Consider the following 15,084-nt stretch of genomic DNA (forward strand, 5'->3'; position numbering starts at 1 on the left):
CAAATAGATATTTACAAGAGAATATGTAGAGACAGTAAGAAGACAGCATTTTGCTTAATCATTATAACTTTATAGCCTCAACGAGATTACATATGGCCAAAAGAAGTAAAATAAAATTTCCTACGAAATTAAAGATTAAAAAAGCAGGATAAAGACCCTTAAAATAATGGGAAAAAAATGAAAAATGAAGGGCCACAACAGGCCTACCCCCGAAAAAATGCCAAGGGAATAAAGAGGTGAACATAAGAGCTCCCAAAAGCAGTGCCAGCCGCCAAAGAAGACAAAAGCACATGCTTTCAAAGAAAAAAGTCACATTAAGAAAGAACTCCTAACCTAGCAAAGAGTGGATTTGACCAACCCAAGGTGGGAAAAAAAAAAAGAAACCTGTATAAATAATAAGGTTTTTCCTTAATTGACCTTTCTCTTCAACTCGTCACTGCCCAGGTAAACATTATTCCTAGGCCGTCTCTCGGCACCATTGTTATTATCACTATCGCTGTTTAAGTTGTTATTATGAGTGTTACGAGTTGCAAAACTATCTTCTTCATCATACCGAAACCTCCGCACGACACCATCTGAGTCATAACGCCTTGTTCTGGAGAACACCTCAAACCTGTCATCATTATTTCTTCTCTCATCAGCACTGCCTTCATATCTGCGTGCTCTACCACCTCCTCTTCCCATCTCGTTAAACCTTGCAGGGCGCATTGCAGGTTCAAAATAATCATCTGAATTCATTCTCCGAGATGTACCCACAGAATCAAACCTTTGGCCCTGCTGCTGCTGCTGGAATGTTCTTCCAGGCAACCTCCTTCCCCTGAAGTGATCTGAACCACCATTTGGATCATCAAACCATCTGGAATTATGTTGTGGCGAGAAACGTCGCCTTGGTGGGGACATAAATCCCATTTCGCATTTGGCTCCAAAACCTTGCTTCTGAAACGGTAATCTCATCCTCTCCATTCTAGAATCGAACCTATAATCTGGAGACCTGCTACTGCGGTGTTTTGTATCATGTTCCCTTGACATCCATGGACCAGGAGAGCGACTTCTTGATCTAGACTGGGATCTCTTAAATGGTAGTGGTCTTCTATAATAAACAGGTCCTCTAGGAGGGGGTGAAGCATTTTGGTCTCTCCTGACCATACGATTCACATGATAAGGATATTCATCGGAAGTACCATTTGGATCATTAAACCATCTTGAATTATGTTGTGGCGAAAAACGACGCCTGGGTGGGGAAATAAATCCCATTTCGCATTTGGCTCCAAAACCTTGCTTCTGAAACGGCAATCTCATCCTCTCCATTCTAGTATCAAACCTATAATCAGGAGACCTGCTACTGCGGGGTTTTGCAGCATCATGTTCCCTAGGGGGTGAAGTATTTTGTTCTCTCCTGACCATTCGATTCACATGATAGGGATATTCATCAGAACCATTTTGGGGCATGGTCCTGTGATAATCCTCTCTAAAACCCCGACCAACTCCTGGTGGATATCTTCTAAACCTCCTTCTGTCAGGACTTCCATCTCTGAAAGGTCCCACTCCCCTTTGAATATTGTGTGCATCATCCCTGCTGCACGGTGATCTTCTAGGTTGGTGCCTATAGGAACCATTAGAAGAATTTATTGACTGACGGTGTACATGATTATCAATGCCTGCAAATCCTGCTTCAGAATATCCACGACCCTCAATAACACTCTTTGGCCTGGGACGATCAGCACCAAAGGAACCATTATAAGTGGGCGACTCTCGGCGTCTTGAATCCCAACAACCTGCTGGACTTTTACATTGCATCTGCAACAAATCAGATCTTTCCTTTCCCATAGAATGATCGGCACAAGTGTCATCAGGTTGAGTACACAAGTCAAAATTGCTGGATCTGAAGCACAAAATTGGTAATTGAGCACAAAACCAAAAAGTGAATATAAGTTAGGAAGAATAATCTTTTTATATATAAAAAAATTAACCAGATCTCATTGAATTTACCTGCTCCCCTGTACAAGAATATTGTCACTCCTATGTAAGGTGTTAGAAGATGATTCTACAGTGCCAGGCAGTTCCTTTCGGGAAAACCCAGAACCAACTACTTTAGCAGAAGTATCCTTCTCATCAAAACCAGCCAAGCAGTCAGCACCATGTTTTCTAGCCATGTAGCCCTCAGGTATTTCAGCAGTTATGTCTGAAGACATTTCTGAACCTCGGGGCAATTCGTCAGATCCAGAAGTTAATACCTTTGAGCCCACAGACTGTCTCAAAGCATCTCCTGCAGCACCATGTTCAAAAATTTCACACAAATAATTAGATCCAGAACCCATTAACCTTTCGGCTTTCATATTCCTATCTAAGCTCCTAACTTCTGTGACACAAAATTCTTCTTCACTGCATTCTACTTGCATACCAAATTTACTGGACATAGAATAGTCACCAGTATCATCACATGTATCAGTTCCATAATCAACACATTCAGCTTCCCCATCCTCACAATCATTATCCTCCCAGCATGGAACATCTGACTCTCTCAACTCTCCATCCTCATATTGAGAATCATAACCAGCATCAACATCCGTATTATTTTCCTTCCCAACAATATGATCCTTGTCACAATCCGTAGTGTTCCCCTTTCCAACAGAAATATCCTTATCACAAATATCCAATATGTGGCTGTCATTGCAAGTATCTTCAGTAGTAACTCTATCTAAGCTACTAGCAGAACTGCCACCACATCTTTGAGATACCTCATGGGAATTAGAACCAACTACTGACTCTACAATAGGCATGGAATTTCCTTCAAATTTATGCACTGCCTTATCAATGCAAGGTACTAACGTATCTGTAACTAGTCCCTCTACATTCACTGTAACTATTGATTGACCTTCTCCCAAATATACACCTGATGTAGATATATCTTCATTACAAAGTTCAGTATGGCTTATACCCACATCCTCTGTTTTATTAACAGGCAATGGTGGACAACTGCCATCTGAGCTTATTATGTCTTGAGATTTCAAACCACCATCAATGCTACAGACAGTAGCAGAAGCCATACCATTTTCACTTAGAGTATCAGCCCCTTCTAACTTTTCTACCTTGCTCAGTTGTGCAACCACAGAAAGATCTTCATTATACTCTTTGGCAGAACCATCAACAGACAATGTTTTCTCAATTTCTTCTGACAACACTGAGCCTTCAAACTTATCAGATTCCTTGCAGGGAGAATTTTCTACAACAATGCCTGTAGATGTGGAAGATTCAAGGACCTTCTCAAGAGGGACACATTTATCATCACTCTTGTTAATGTCAGAGATTGATTCAAATTTATGTTCCTCATTGTCAATGATAGGCTGCACTGGAGTTCCAATATTGTTTTTATCATCTCCCAATTCCTTCTGTAGTTCACAAGCTTCCAAAACCTGCGGCTTTTCACCCTGTACATCTACTACATTTGTTTGAGAATCCACAATAATCGTATCACAAGGCTGCTCCCAAGCATCCATTTCAACATTTAAGTCCCAATGTAATCTAACATCTCTAGACGAAACAGATCTTTCCACTTTTCGTGTATCTACATCATTACAATTGTCATTAGCACCACCATGATGAGTTTTGTCTGCATGCTCAGGGAAATCTGAATCCTCTGATGCAGCTTCAACCACTGTATTTCTCGAAGAAAAGCAAGTTCCTTCCTTCGATGAAATACACTCTTTAGGGGGCAAATCATCATCCACACTGTTGTTGCACGCAGCAGCAGCAGCCAATATTTCAATACCAGAAAAATCCTCATTAAAGTCATGCTTCACATTTTTTATTTTCCTAGATGCATCCATTGCAATGAGTCGTTTCTTTGTAAACAATTTCAGACAAGAACCCTGATCTGAAGAATAAGGACCATCCAAAAACTGGTCATCGTGTTCATTAGGAGAAGAAAAGCAAGGTGGTGGTGATGGAGACCGAACTGTGAATCTCCTCTTCTTAATTGGAACTTGCTCAACTTTTTCACTGAACCGATGTCCAAGGACAGCCACACCAAGCTGCAAGATAACGTAAATAAACCATAAAATAAAGTAAGATACAGTTGACAAAATAAAGTAAAGAAACAGTTGACAACCAATACGTTAAAACCTTTATAAAAGGTGGAGGGAAAGGGAAAATCAACCTTCTCAGATTCAGACACTGTTGTCTCTGAAGGACTTTCTGTGCCCTTATCTGTTTCAGCATCGGATTTGGGGCTTCTATCAACTGGTTTCCTTGATCGCCTTGAAGATCTTCGATAGCCCTTCGAAACTGTTTTCCATGTCAAGTCAGGATTTATAAAATTTGTAGGTTCTAAACCTTTTGCACTGATCATGCTTGCAGAGATAGACCCTATCCCAATAACTGGTGATTTGCCACTACAAGTTTTGCAGTAAACTGTTGCCTGGTACTTTAGACTTGACACTAGAGTGGTGTGCACAACCCCAGTGCAAGTACAGAGACAAGCCTACACATTAAAAAATATATATTATCAATAGCAAGGTTCTGAATACTTAAATTTGAAATTCAAAATCATTCTAGCATCTCGTTAGATTCATTGGTGGGAGGGATTACTCCACCAAACCTACCCCACGAGGACAAAACTAAAAGCATTCAGGGTAAATAGAGAAACAACAATTGAATGCTCAGCTCAAAAATAATCAAGGGGATTGAATTCAAACATCTTCATGCTATAATTAGAAAAATAACCGTTATTGAAACCTAGTCTAATCACTAATTGATTACTAAAAAAAATTGAGATCAGCTGAACTTACAACTGCCTTCGGTCCTTTAATCTTTGCCGGATAGTTGACAGGAAACTTTTACCAAAACTGTCAGATGCAACTGCAAAATAATTTTTAAAAAAACAAAAAAAAAACTAGGTCAGAAAAGAAATCAGATTAAGAATACAAGATACAAGATACAACTACAATGCTCATTCCACTATAAATAACACGTTATCAAGCCCAAAAACTGATAACAAGACTGCCAGTATATGCCTCCACAAGCCATTTACCTGAGGCAGGTCGTGTTAACAAGTTTTGGACGCCTGCAAAAACTTCCGCAGTTTTTATTATTCAGAGTTGGGCATTAAACTAATTATGTCTAACATCCCAAAAAGAGATATTCAGCAAATGTTTTTTTCCCTAAAAATTAAACCCACCAAACTAGTTTCCGAATAAAAGGAAAGTTTTGATCATTGTTTCAGTATATGCAAGGTTGCATAGCTATTTCATAGTAAGAGATTGACCTGTGTCCACTTATCAATAGCCCCAGAAGAAGATACCCTCTTGAGTTTCAATATCTCTAGCATCCAAAGCTTGAGACAAGTAAGGCAAAAACAAGCAGACCTTTAGAAAAAGAAAAAGAAAAAATGGTTATGGTCTTCATATTTTTCCCTGACTCCATCCATCAGCTAGGCGCACATAAAATATATGAGATTTCAAGTCCTGTACCGGAAGCATGAAGTTTAAGGGCAGGAATTTTCTATGACCAAAGTCAAGGACATGGGGATTCTGCTTACAAAACAGAAAATCACCCATAACCCTACAGATCCAATCACATAAAATTAAGATTATAAAGTCATATTGTCTAGAAATTAACTTAGTAGACGAATCAGCAGCCTCAGCAACGGCCATGCCTCCTGGGTAAAAAAAGTCCTAATTATTATTTCAAACTCCTGGACGCTTCACGAATTGGGTACTCAGAAAACAGCAACCCAAGAACATTCGCCACGAAACCTTCGATGACATTTGTCCTAAAAGATACTTAGAAGAGAGATTTGTTACATAGATATCTGGAGCTTTTCACAGCGTTTTCCGAGCAAGGAAACATGGAAAGCAATCGCCTCGATCGAGGCCTCATACCCTCCTCCAAAATTGCTATCTAATCCTAAATTTTTATATATATTTTTTCACAAATCTTCAAGAATGAGCTTCTTCCACGACGACGAAGGAAAAAATTTAATAACAACCAGCAGGCCTTCAAGATTTCAAATACCTCTTCAGAAAACAGACGGAGCTGATGGTGTTGTTCAACGATGAAGAAAAATAACCCAAAAAATCTGAGGGAAATTTATAAAAAGGCTAGGGTTTTTCAAACTCCTGGGTAAAGAAAGTCCTAATTATTATTTCAAAGCCTGGACGTGGGTATTCAGAAAAAGCAAGCCAAGAACATTTGCCAAGAAACCTTCAATGAAATATGTCCTAAAATATCTAGAAAAGTTTATTTACATACATATCTGAAGCTTTTCACAGCGTTTTCCGAGCAGGGAAACATGGAAAGCAAATCGCCTCGATTGAGGCCTCACACCCTCCTCCAAAATTGCTATCTACACCTAAATTTTTATATAATTTTTTTCACAAATCTAGATGATTCAGAATGAGCTTCTTCCACACCCACGAAGAAAAAAATTTAATAACAACCCGCAGGCCTTCAAGATCTCTAATACCTCTACGGAGAAGAGACGAAGCCGATGATGTTGTTCAACGATGAACAAAAATAACCACAAAATCTGTGAAATTTATCAAAAGGCTTAGGGTTATTCAATACCTGTTGTTTCTTATTCTCTCTTTCTTCCGTTTCACATCAAATCGAGAATCGCCGCCACAATCGAAATTGAAATCGAAACCATGAACCAAAAGATTCAACCTTCCGCGGAGATTTCACGCATCACGACAGAGCCAAAATGAACAATCACATCATCAATAAAGATTTTCACACCCCAAACGAAACGAATCACGCAGATTTGCTTCTTCTTCGCCGATTTCTTTTTCCAAAACTAAGACGACGAACCAGGCCGATCTCCTATCGTCGATTAGCGGGTCTTAGATAACAATTACTGCATCTTATCGCTTCTGACAATCCCTCTTCTCTTCTTCTTGTTCCTTTTCGTCTTCGTCTTCGTCTTCGTCTATGGCTGCTTTCTATTCTTCCCTGTTTGGACGAAAATAAAAGGAGATCTATCACCACGTATTTATGCTCCACCTTATTCCTAAACTACCCCCATGCCTTTTTTATTTCTCTATTATACCCTTCGTGTATATTTTTATTATATATATTATTATTAACTAGTAAGAAGAAATTTAAGTTAGGAATCTCGAAGTCTCGAATTGGCTGCCGGTGCAGTATATAGTCAAATAGTGACCAATCAATTACACAAATAAAAAAAAATATTACACATATATTTGTTTAAAATTAAATACATCATAAATCTAGGGGATATTTTGACTTTTGGAATTTATAGTGAGGGCACGGCAACTTACAACAATTTACGGAATAATATATTGGTCCAAATAAGTAAAAGTTTTGATTTATTTAGTAAGGTTGGATAATTATTGGGTAAATACTTATGTAATAACTCATATTTTATTAAAATACACATTTGTTATCTTATGTGTATAATAATGATTTTGTAATTTCTATTTACAGTTCGTACAGGTTTGGTTCTCTCCCCTAGAATATGGTGAACACAAATTTCAAATATGATTATATTATTTTTTATTTTAATAATTTTTTTGATATTATTTTATTTTTGTTCTTTTAAACCGATTTAAAAACATTTTCTGAATTATTAAAACAAAAAAATATTTTATAAATTAATAGATGAAAAAGTAATTGAAAATAAATTTTAAAATGAAAATAAAAATATTTGATAAAACTATTTTAATTGGTTAAATAAACATAAATATTTTTAATTCAAAATATAAGAATATTTTTAAATTAATTAAAGTAAACTAAAAGCTTAATAATTTTTTATTTAAACTATTGTGCTGGAATTCGGTTTAAATTTCAGTTTGTAAGTTTAGGGTGTTGATTTTAATTTTTTGGTCTAAGTTTAGAGGTTATATTTTATTTTTTGTATTTTTGTTTTGGCAGCCACAACACCACTATCACCATGCACCAACACCCCTCTTTTTATCTGAAAATGGCTGTCACACACCACCTCTCTCTCTACCCCTCCGAATCTCATCTTTTTTTCTCTTAACTTCTCAATGAAAGCTACACAAAAGACACTTGTAATAGTTTTGGATGATTTATAACTTAAACTCGTGACAAGTATCGTTTTACACACTAAGAATTGCATTTTGAACAATTCTGGGCATGATTTTTGGAGTTTTTTTGTAATTTTTTTCAGATCTGAAACTTTCAAATCTGCAGAAAATCAACTTTGGTCGATGTCAGCTCAATGGGGCCTTCAAAATCAAGATTTTCATGAAGAAGAAAAAAATCGATTTTTGTCGATGGTCGCTCGATGGTGGCTCGACGCTGCTCGATGGTGCTTGATGCGATTTTGCAAGAGGCATAATTTTTTACCTAAGTGTCTGTTTGGAGTGATTTGTTTTTTGAATTTTGGTATTTTTTTCGAGATCTACACGTTTAAAATATTTGTATACACATTTGGAATGTTTGAAGCTTGAAAAAAATACAAAAATGTAAACAGGCCTTATGTTTAAGACATGTTTTGGTATGCTTTCAAGTTTTAAACTTCACAAACGTGCATATGCACATCTCAAACGTATATATCTTGAAAAATTACCCAAATTCAAAAAACAAATCACCCCAAACGGACATTCGAGTGAAATATTACGTCTCTTGCAAGTATCGCATCGAGCATCATCAGACAGAATCGAGGCACCATCGAGCAGTATCGAGTCACCAGGTCAATATTGCTCGATGCTAGCTTGATTGGGCCTTCAAAATCAAGATTTTCATGAAAAAATTTGACTTTTCTCGATGGTTGCTCGATGGTGGCTTGATATTACTTGATGGAGCTCAATGCGATTCTTGCAAGAGACGTAATTTTTCACTCAGGTGTCCGATTGAGGTGATTTTCTTTAATTTAGGTATTTTATCAAGATCTACACGTTTGAGATGTGCATATGCACATTTGTGAAGTTTAAAACTTGAAAACATACCAAAACATGTCTTAAACATAAGGTATGTTTGCATTTTTGTATTTTTTTTCAAGCTTCAAACTTTCCAAACGTGTATATGAACATTTTAACACATTTTATCATAACGTGTATACGAACATTTTATCAAGATCTACACGTTTGAGATGTGCATATGCACATTTGTGAAGTTTAAAACTTGAAAACATACCAAAACATGTCTTAAACATAAGGTATGTTTGCATTTTTGTATTTTTTTTAAGCTTCAAACTTTCCAAACGTGTATATGAACATTTTAACACATGTAGATCTCGAAAAAATACTAAAATTTTAAAAAACAAAATCACCCAAAACGGACACCCGAGTGAAAAATTACGCCTCTTGCAGGAATCGCATCAAGCACCATCGAGCAGTATCGAGCCTCCATTGAGAAAAGTCAAATTTTTCATGAAGATCTTGATTTTGAAAGCCCCATCGAGCAGACATTGAGCAACTATCAAGCAAAGTTGATTTTCTAATTTCAGAGTTTTATGTCTGAAAAAAATCACACAAAAAAAAAACCCAAATTCATGCCCATAATTATTCGAAATGCAATTCTTAGTGAGTAAAATGATATTTGTCATGAGTTTAAATTCTAAACCATTCAAAACTATTATGGGTCTTTTTTGTATAGCTTCCATAGAGAAATTAAGAGAACAAAACATGAGAATCGAAGGGGTAGAGAGAGAGAGGTGGTGAGTGGCTGCCATTAGAAAGAGCAAGGGATGTGGGTGCGTGATGATGGTGGTGTTGTGGCTGCCATTTTCATAGAAAGACAAGAGAGAGAAGAGAGAAGAGGAAATGAGAGGAGTAGTTTGGGGAAGTTGGAAAAGTTTAGCATCACCCATTAAGCATAAAAAATGAAATTTTCCTTAATCAATTAATGAATTTATACCATTTGAACCCAACATATTTATAAATTATACAACTCATATGCTATGAACTCATTTATAAATAAATCGATTTTTAATTTGTAACATGATTACTAAAAAAAAATTATGCTCGGATAAATTATCTATCTATCTATATATTTATTTAAAGGATAGTCATTAGGAGATAATGTGTCACTCTAAAATTGATCCAAAACACCATTTCTATTTTCTCAATTTTTTCATATTTTAAAATTCTTCTTTTTCCAATTTATAATTATTAATTAATAATTGAAAGGGAATTTACCACAGATACTACATTTTGCATTTTTTTTTCATTTTTACTATCCTAAAAAAACTAATCACTTTTATAAAGAATTTTTATCATTAATACTACTTACTTAATTTTATATTTTCAGCTTTACGTTTTGTTCATTAGTTTTTTCAGAGGATTAGTTTTTCCCTCTTTTTTCACGCTAACCCACCACTCCAACTCTCTCAGTCTCTCTCTTTCATTCCAAATATTATGACTCAATTGTCATTTTGACCCTCAATTCATTCAGCAGATTTCTCTTACAATTTATTTCCCTTTTATTTATTTATCCATTTTCTTCTATAATAAAGAAGGTTTGGCTATGACTTGTCATGGATGAAGTGTAGAACAATTTATTTTGACCCTCGTGTTGGGGTAACAATTTGCCTTTCTATATATGGAGGTAAAGACCCGACAATGTTTGGCAACTTGCTTCTTCTCCAGTGATGAAATCTGCCTTTGACTCGTCGGGATTTCCTGCAAGAAAGACACTCCGATGCTTAAGTCAGTTCAAAGTTCGATCCCTTTTTTCTCCTCAAAATCTCATATTTATAGGATGAAATATATAAGACAGTTAGTTGGTTCAAGTGGACCTTGAAAATGAGGAAGGAGAATAACTAAATTTCCCTCCAAAAATACCAACTTTTAAGATGTCTTGCACAGAGGTCAGAGGCGCGGATTGCCTCTGACCTACAGCTTCTGCCTTTGGAACATCCCTTTGTCTAAACGCTCCGTTTTGAATATTTGATAAATGAGGCAAGTGTTTTCGGGCCGAACATTTTGGGCCCAACAGATGCCCCCTGGCCCAAGCTTTGGACAGATGTGGTATGTTAATCTGTTAGAATCTTGGGCCGACTCTTCAACACCAAAAGGTTCGCCTAAAGCCGTCGTTCTCCGTAAACCGAGGCAATCCGTAGGTACATGATCATTCGATTACCTGACAGGTTATACTTAATGCGCACACAGTTACCGAGTAAAACGTTTGGTTCAAAATTTCACCTCTCATTTAAGTAGTTTATGTTTCAAAATAATTCTTCATTCAGATTACCAAACTTTGTTCCATCTTCCAGAGAGAAGCTTCAAAGAAAACCCTAGAGATTTTCTCCAACTCAAACCTTCGTCAATCATTCCATTCGGTGTGATAATGTCTTCTCGTTCATCTCCCGAGCCTACGGATCGTGATGGATACAAAAATGCGTTCGAACGCATGCGCAAATCGTTCGATATTCCAGACAATGTGATGGTGAGGATGCTCTCGGAGGCCGAGCTTCGAGAATGGTGATTCAAAGACGTAGTGAAGCCTTCTGAGATAGTCATGAGCTTGAGACATATCGAATGGCTTCGCTTCCCTCTCCCGGCGCTGCTTGTTCAGATAATTTCAAACTCCGGGGCTCACATTTCGCAATTCCTTCCAAATGCCATTCAATCTATAGTCGGGGCCCAGATGATAGGGAGTCTTAGGAATGTCAATATTCAATCGGACGACATTTACGCGTGCTTCACCAAGTCTACGAACAAGGTGATAGAGGGAAAGCCTTGGAAAACTTTCTACCTCTCTCCCAAAAAGGATCGGACAATGTTCACCGATTTTGATAGCTCCCATCGAAATTGGGATAAGTACTTCTTTGCTGTTGGAGGAGCATGGTACCCTGAGTACGTGCCTCAGGAAATTTTTCCCCTGGCCAGGGTGTTTATAAAAGGTGAATCATGTTTTTCATTAATTTTAATGTGAATTAATCGTATCTGGATGATTGTCGAGTATTTTAACTTTCTGTACTGCTGCTTCGGTTTTTCGTGCCAGATTTTTCTTGGCCTCAGGTCAGCATGAGTTCTGAGCGACAGAGCAAGTTGACAGAGAAGGGGCTTCTTCACGAATCTAAGGAGAATGCCATTAGTATCAGGGGTGTACTGAACTCCTACTGTATGCAGATTATGACTCGGCTCTGCTTCGTGGATCGAGTCGACCCTGGAGCTGTGCGGGTTAGATCGCAGAAGGGTGACATGGCCCTAGGTAAGATTACTGCGGCATGCGCGAAGCAGCTGGGAGCTTTCCTGAAGAAATCTCCTCCTACTCCTTCAACTTTGTCACTGACGAAAGCTGAGTTCGAAAGGGCGTGCACTGAAACCTTCAACGCGTGTGCCAAGCATCAAGGGGTCCCAGAGGGTAAAAAGAAGGAGGGTTCTGGCCTAGCTACAGAGTCTTCCCCTGACAAGTCCGGCCTATCGCGCAGGTCTTCTCGCATCCAAGGGCGGTCGTCCATGCCTTCTGACGCTCTGCAAATCAAGCCTCTTCAGCAAGTGCCTTTGCCTACAGACGCCTTGGGAAAAAGAAAGGAGCGTGAGGAGTCCTCTTCCGAAGATTCGGACGACAGGAAGTGCATTTCGTCGAAGCTTCGGATCCCGAAAGGCTCTGTCCCCCCTCCTCAAGGATCTGCTCTAGCAATCGCCAAACTTTCCCCTGGTAAATTGCCAACAGGTCAGGCCCTCTCGTTGTGCAAAAAGCCACGGGGATTTACCCCTGCTGGGCGTTTACCTGGGGCATCTTATGTTACTCCTGCAACTGGATCTTTCCTGGTAGCGGGCTCAGAAGGAGTGGCTCATGTAGAGGGCGCTTCCTCTACTCCTTCCAAATTACTAGGAGAGGCGACTGGAGACGGAGTGCAGGATGGCTTACCGATGGAGGTGAAGTCGCCTGCTGTTTGCGCGAAGCTATCAGAGGCATTGACCTCTGCTTCTGATTTAGCTGAAGGGTCTGTCGTTTGCCATAAACGTGGCTCAGAGGGCAGGCGCCCTTCCTCTGCCTCTCGTAAGAACAAGCTTCTAGAGGATGCTTTCGGGGAGGGTTTTGAATCTGCGGATATTATTTCTCTGCCAGTTGAGGCAAGTAAGGTCGTTGAGCCCGAAACTATCCTTGGGGGCCAGGAATCAGGGGCTGTCAAAGTAACAAGTGTTGACAGTCTCTGTGTTGACGTTTCTTCATTGCTGCCTGCCGCTTCTGAGTTTCATCCAGGAGATGTCACTTCTATGTCCCCGAAGGGTACTAACACTTTTGAATCTCCTAGCGCTTTCTTGGAGCAGCTCACGTCTTCTGTCGTGCAGACGCCTCCCTAGTGATTTGGGTGAGGATGATAGCTTGTTTGTACGTCCTTTGAAGACACATTCTTCTGGCGCGGGGACAGTTGCGTTGGCGTCTGATAGCATTATGGTATCGACGTTAGCAGAAGGTGAGAAGCCAGTTGCCCCCGTTGCTTCTGCGGCTGCATCTGCAGGGGGAGAAGCAAGTGACAGAACAGGAGTAATGTCGGAATATGGCCCCTCTGCATCTAACGAAGTCATGGAGGAAATGCTACGCATAAGCAGACCCCATCTACCTACAGAAGCAATTGGATCTTTAAGTGGACAAGACGATTTGTTGCAGCAAGTATCAGACCATATCTGGATGGTGAGTTAATTAAAAAATTAAGCTCTTTTCGCATTTTGTTATATGTGTGTAATGTTATTTGTAATGGGCATAATCGATTTGTCACAGAGTTATGTATGTGCTTCGGCTGCAAGGCGAGAGTATGCGGCGGCTATGCAGAATGGAGCCAAACTGGCAGAGCAGATGGCGAAATTAGAAGAGGAGCGGTCAGGGAGAAAGATGGCTGAGGCGAATCGAGATGTGCTGGTGGAGGACATCAAGAGGCTAGAAGCAGAGTTGGCAGAGGCGAAAAAGAGGGTGGCCGCCACGGAGGAGAAGCTGGTAAGCACTGTCGGGCTTAAAGTAGAGCGAGACAAACTGAAAGCTGACTTGGTGCATATGACCAATAAGTGGATGGAAAAAAGCCAATTCTGCGTTCAGCATGAAGCCCGCATGGAGAAGCTTAGCAGTATGATGAGCGACCTTGAAGAAGATATTGTATCGTTGCAGTCCGATAAGGAGACTTTAGAGAAAGAGAAAAAAGAGCTGGAGCAAAGGGCGAACAGTCTTGAGGCCAGCGCAGCAGAGGCCAAGAAGCAGAAGTTAGAAACTGAACTTCTGTTTGGGAAGAAGTTGAAGGAAGCAGAAGAGGTACGCGACTCATCTTTTGTTATTGATGCATTAGAAAATTAATGGGCCCATAAAACACGTGTGTTGATTCCGTGATGTTTTTTGTTCTTGCAGAGGGCAGCAGAGGCAGCTGTTGAAGCCACTAGGCAGCGTATTCGAGATCGAGAGATCACCGAACGCAAGCTTGTGAGAGTGGCAGAGGTGGACACTGCCAAGTATCTGGATTTGGCATTACGTAATAAGAAGCAGACCCCAGAGGAGAAATGGGCAAAACTGGAGATGTACTGTAAGAACGTTGATGTAAAGATAGGAGAGTATGACGTCGACAAGTATTTGAATGAGCTTAGGGATTTGCAGATTTCTTATCCGCCGTGTCATCTGGAGAAATTGAAGCTGAGGGGCGATACGCTGGGATCGATATATAATGCCAACGGGGAAGCCGCTGAAGATAGTGTTGTCAATGTGGCTTCTAATAAAAAAGCATCAGGTTCTGCCTCTGTAGCTGAGGGCAAGTCAGAGGGTGAAAGAGGTGCCGTAGAATAAACGACTCACTTTTGTTTTGTTTCCCTTTGTCATTAACTTCTGTAAATAAATTCTTTGGGCTCTCCAGGCCGTTAGTCTGTAATTGATTGTAATAGAACACATTGCTAATACAAGTTGGACTTTGTTTCCTGTTAGTTGCCTTGGTATGTGTACTGTATGGGTTTGTTGTCGTTTTAGGGCTTAATTGAATGCGTGTTAACAGGCGTATGTCGTATGACGTACTTGGATCAGGAGCTTCATAGATCCTTTAGGCCTTTGCGTGCGAAATACAGCGAAAGATTATACAGATGGTGGGAGAGAATGCCCAGTTAAGTGTTGTATGATTGTTCCATCTTTGTGTTTTGGTGATGGGTTGGGGCTGACAACATTGTCGTTGCAGGTGAG

At 39.4% G+C, this 15,084-nt stretch overlaps 2 protein-coding genes across 3 annotated transcripts; one reads left to right on the forward strand and one right to left on the reverse strand.

The window, feature by feature from the left end:
- Positions 1–26: 26 nt before the first annotated feature.
- Positions 27–6,962, reverse strand: LOC133834684 (uncharacterized). 2 transcript variants are annotated; one of them, XM_062264363.1, is made up of 6 exons: positions 6,565–6,962; positions 5,264–5,363; positions 4,788–4,857; positions 4,157–4,480; positions 1,990–4,031; positions 27–1,882 (listed from the first exon to the last, which is right to left on the reverse strand). In XM_062264363.1, exons 4-6 carry the CDS (start codon positions 4,346–4,348, stop codon positions 409–411), a joined length of 3,708 nt encoding a protein of 1,235 aa, XP_062120347.1. In that variant the 5' UTR covers positions 4,349–4,480; positions 4,788–4,857; positions 5,264–5,363; positions 6,565–6,962; the 3' UTR covers positions 27–408. The 2 variants fall into 2 exon arrangements, with proteins under 2 accessions (XP_062120347.1, XP_062120346.1); XM_062264362.1 differs by lacking the exon at positions 5,264–5,363.
- A 6,367-nt stretch (positions 6,963–13,329) lies between these two features.
- On the forward strand, positions 13,330–14,700 carry LOC133778988 (uncharacterized). Its single transcript, XM_062218997.1, has 3 exons — positions 13,330–13,569; positions 13,657–14,178; positions 14,272–14,700. The coding sequence occupies exons 1-3, from the start codon at positions 13,330–13,332 to the stop codon at positions 14,698–14,700; spliced, it is 1,191 nt and encodes a 396-aa protein (XP_062074981.1).
- The last annotated feature ends 384 nt before the right edge of the window (positions 14,701–15,084 follow it).

The sequence above is a fragment of the Humulus lupulus genome, chromosome 5 (assembly GCF_963169125.1).
Source record: "Humulus lupulus chromosome 5, drHumLupu1.1, whole genome shotgun sequence".
Classification (NCBI taxonomy): domain Eukaryota; kingdom Viridiplantae; phylum Streptophyta; class Magnoliopsida; order Rosales; family Cannabaceae; genus Humulus; species Humulus lupulus.

Bases quoted from the DNA above. Each gene is read 5' to 3' on its own strand.
- LOC133834684 (XM_062264362.1), bottom strand. From the start codon at position 4,348: ATGATCAGTGCAAAAGGTTTAGAACCTACAAATTTTATAAATCCTGAC. The intron at 4,032-4,156 runs GTTGATTTTCCC...GTTATCTTGCAG, and splicing joins CAGTGTCTGAATCTGAGAAG to CTTGGTGTGGCTGTCCTTGG. The intron at 1,883-1,989 runs GTAAATTCAATG...TTTGTGCTTCAG, and splicing joins ATTCTTGTACAGGGGAGCAG to ATCCAGCAATTTTGACTTGT.
- LOC133778988 (XM_062218997.1), top strand. From the start codon at position 13,330: ATGGTATCGACGTTAGCAGAAGGTGAGAAGCCAGTTGCCCCCGTTGCT. The intron at 13,570-13,656 runs GTGAGTTAATTA...GATTTGTCACAG, and splicing joins TATCAGACCATATCTGGATG to AGTTATGTATGTGCTTCGGC. The intron at 14,179-14,271 runs GTACGCGACTCA...TTGTTCTTGCAG, and splicing joins AGTTGAAGGAAGCAGAAGAG to AGGGCAGCAGAGGCAGCTGT.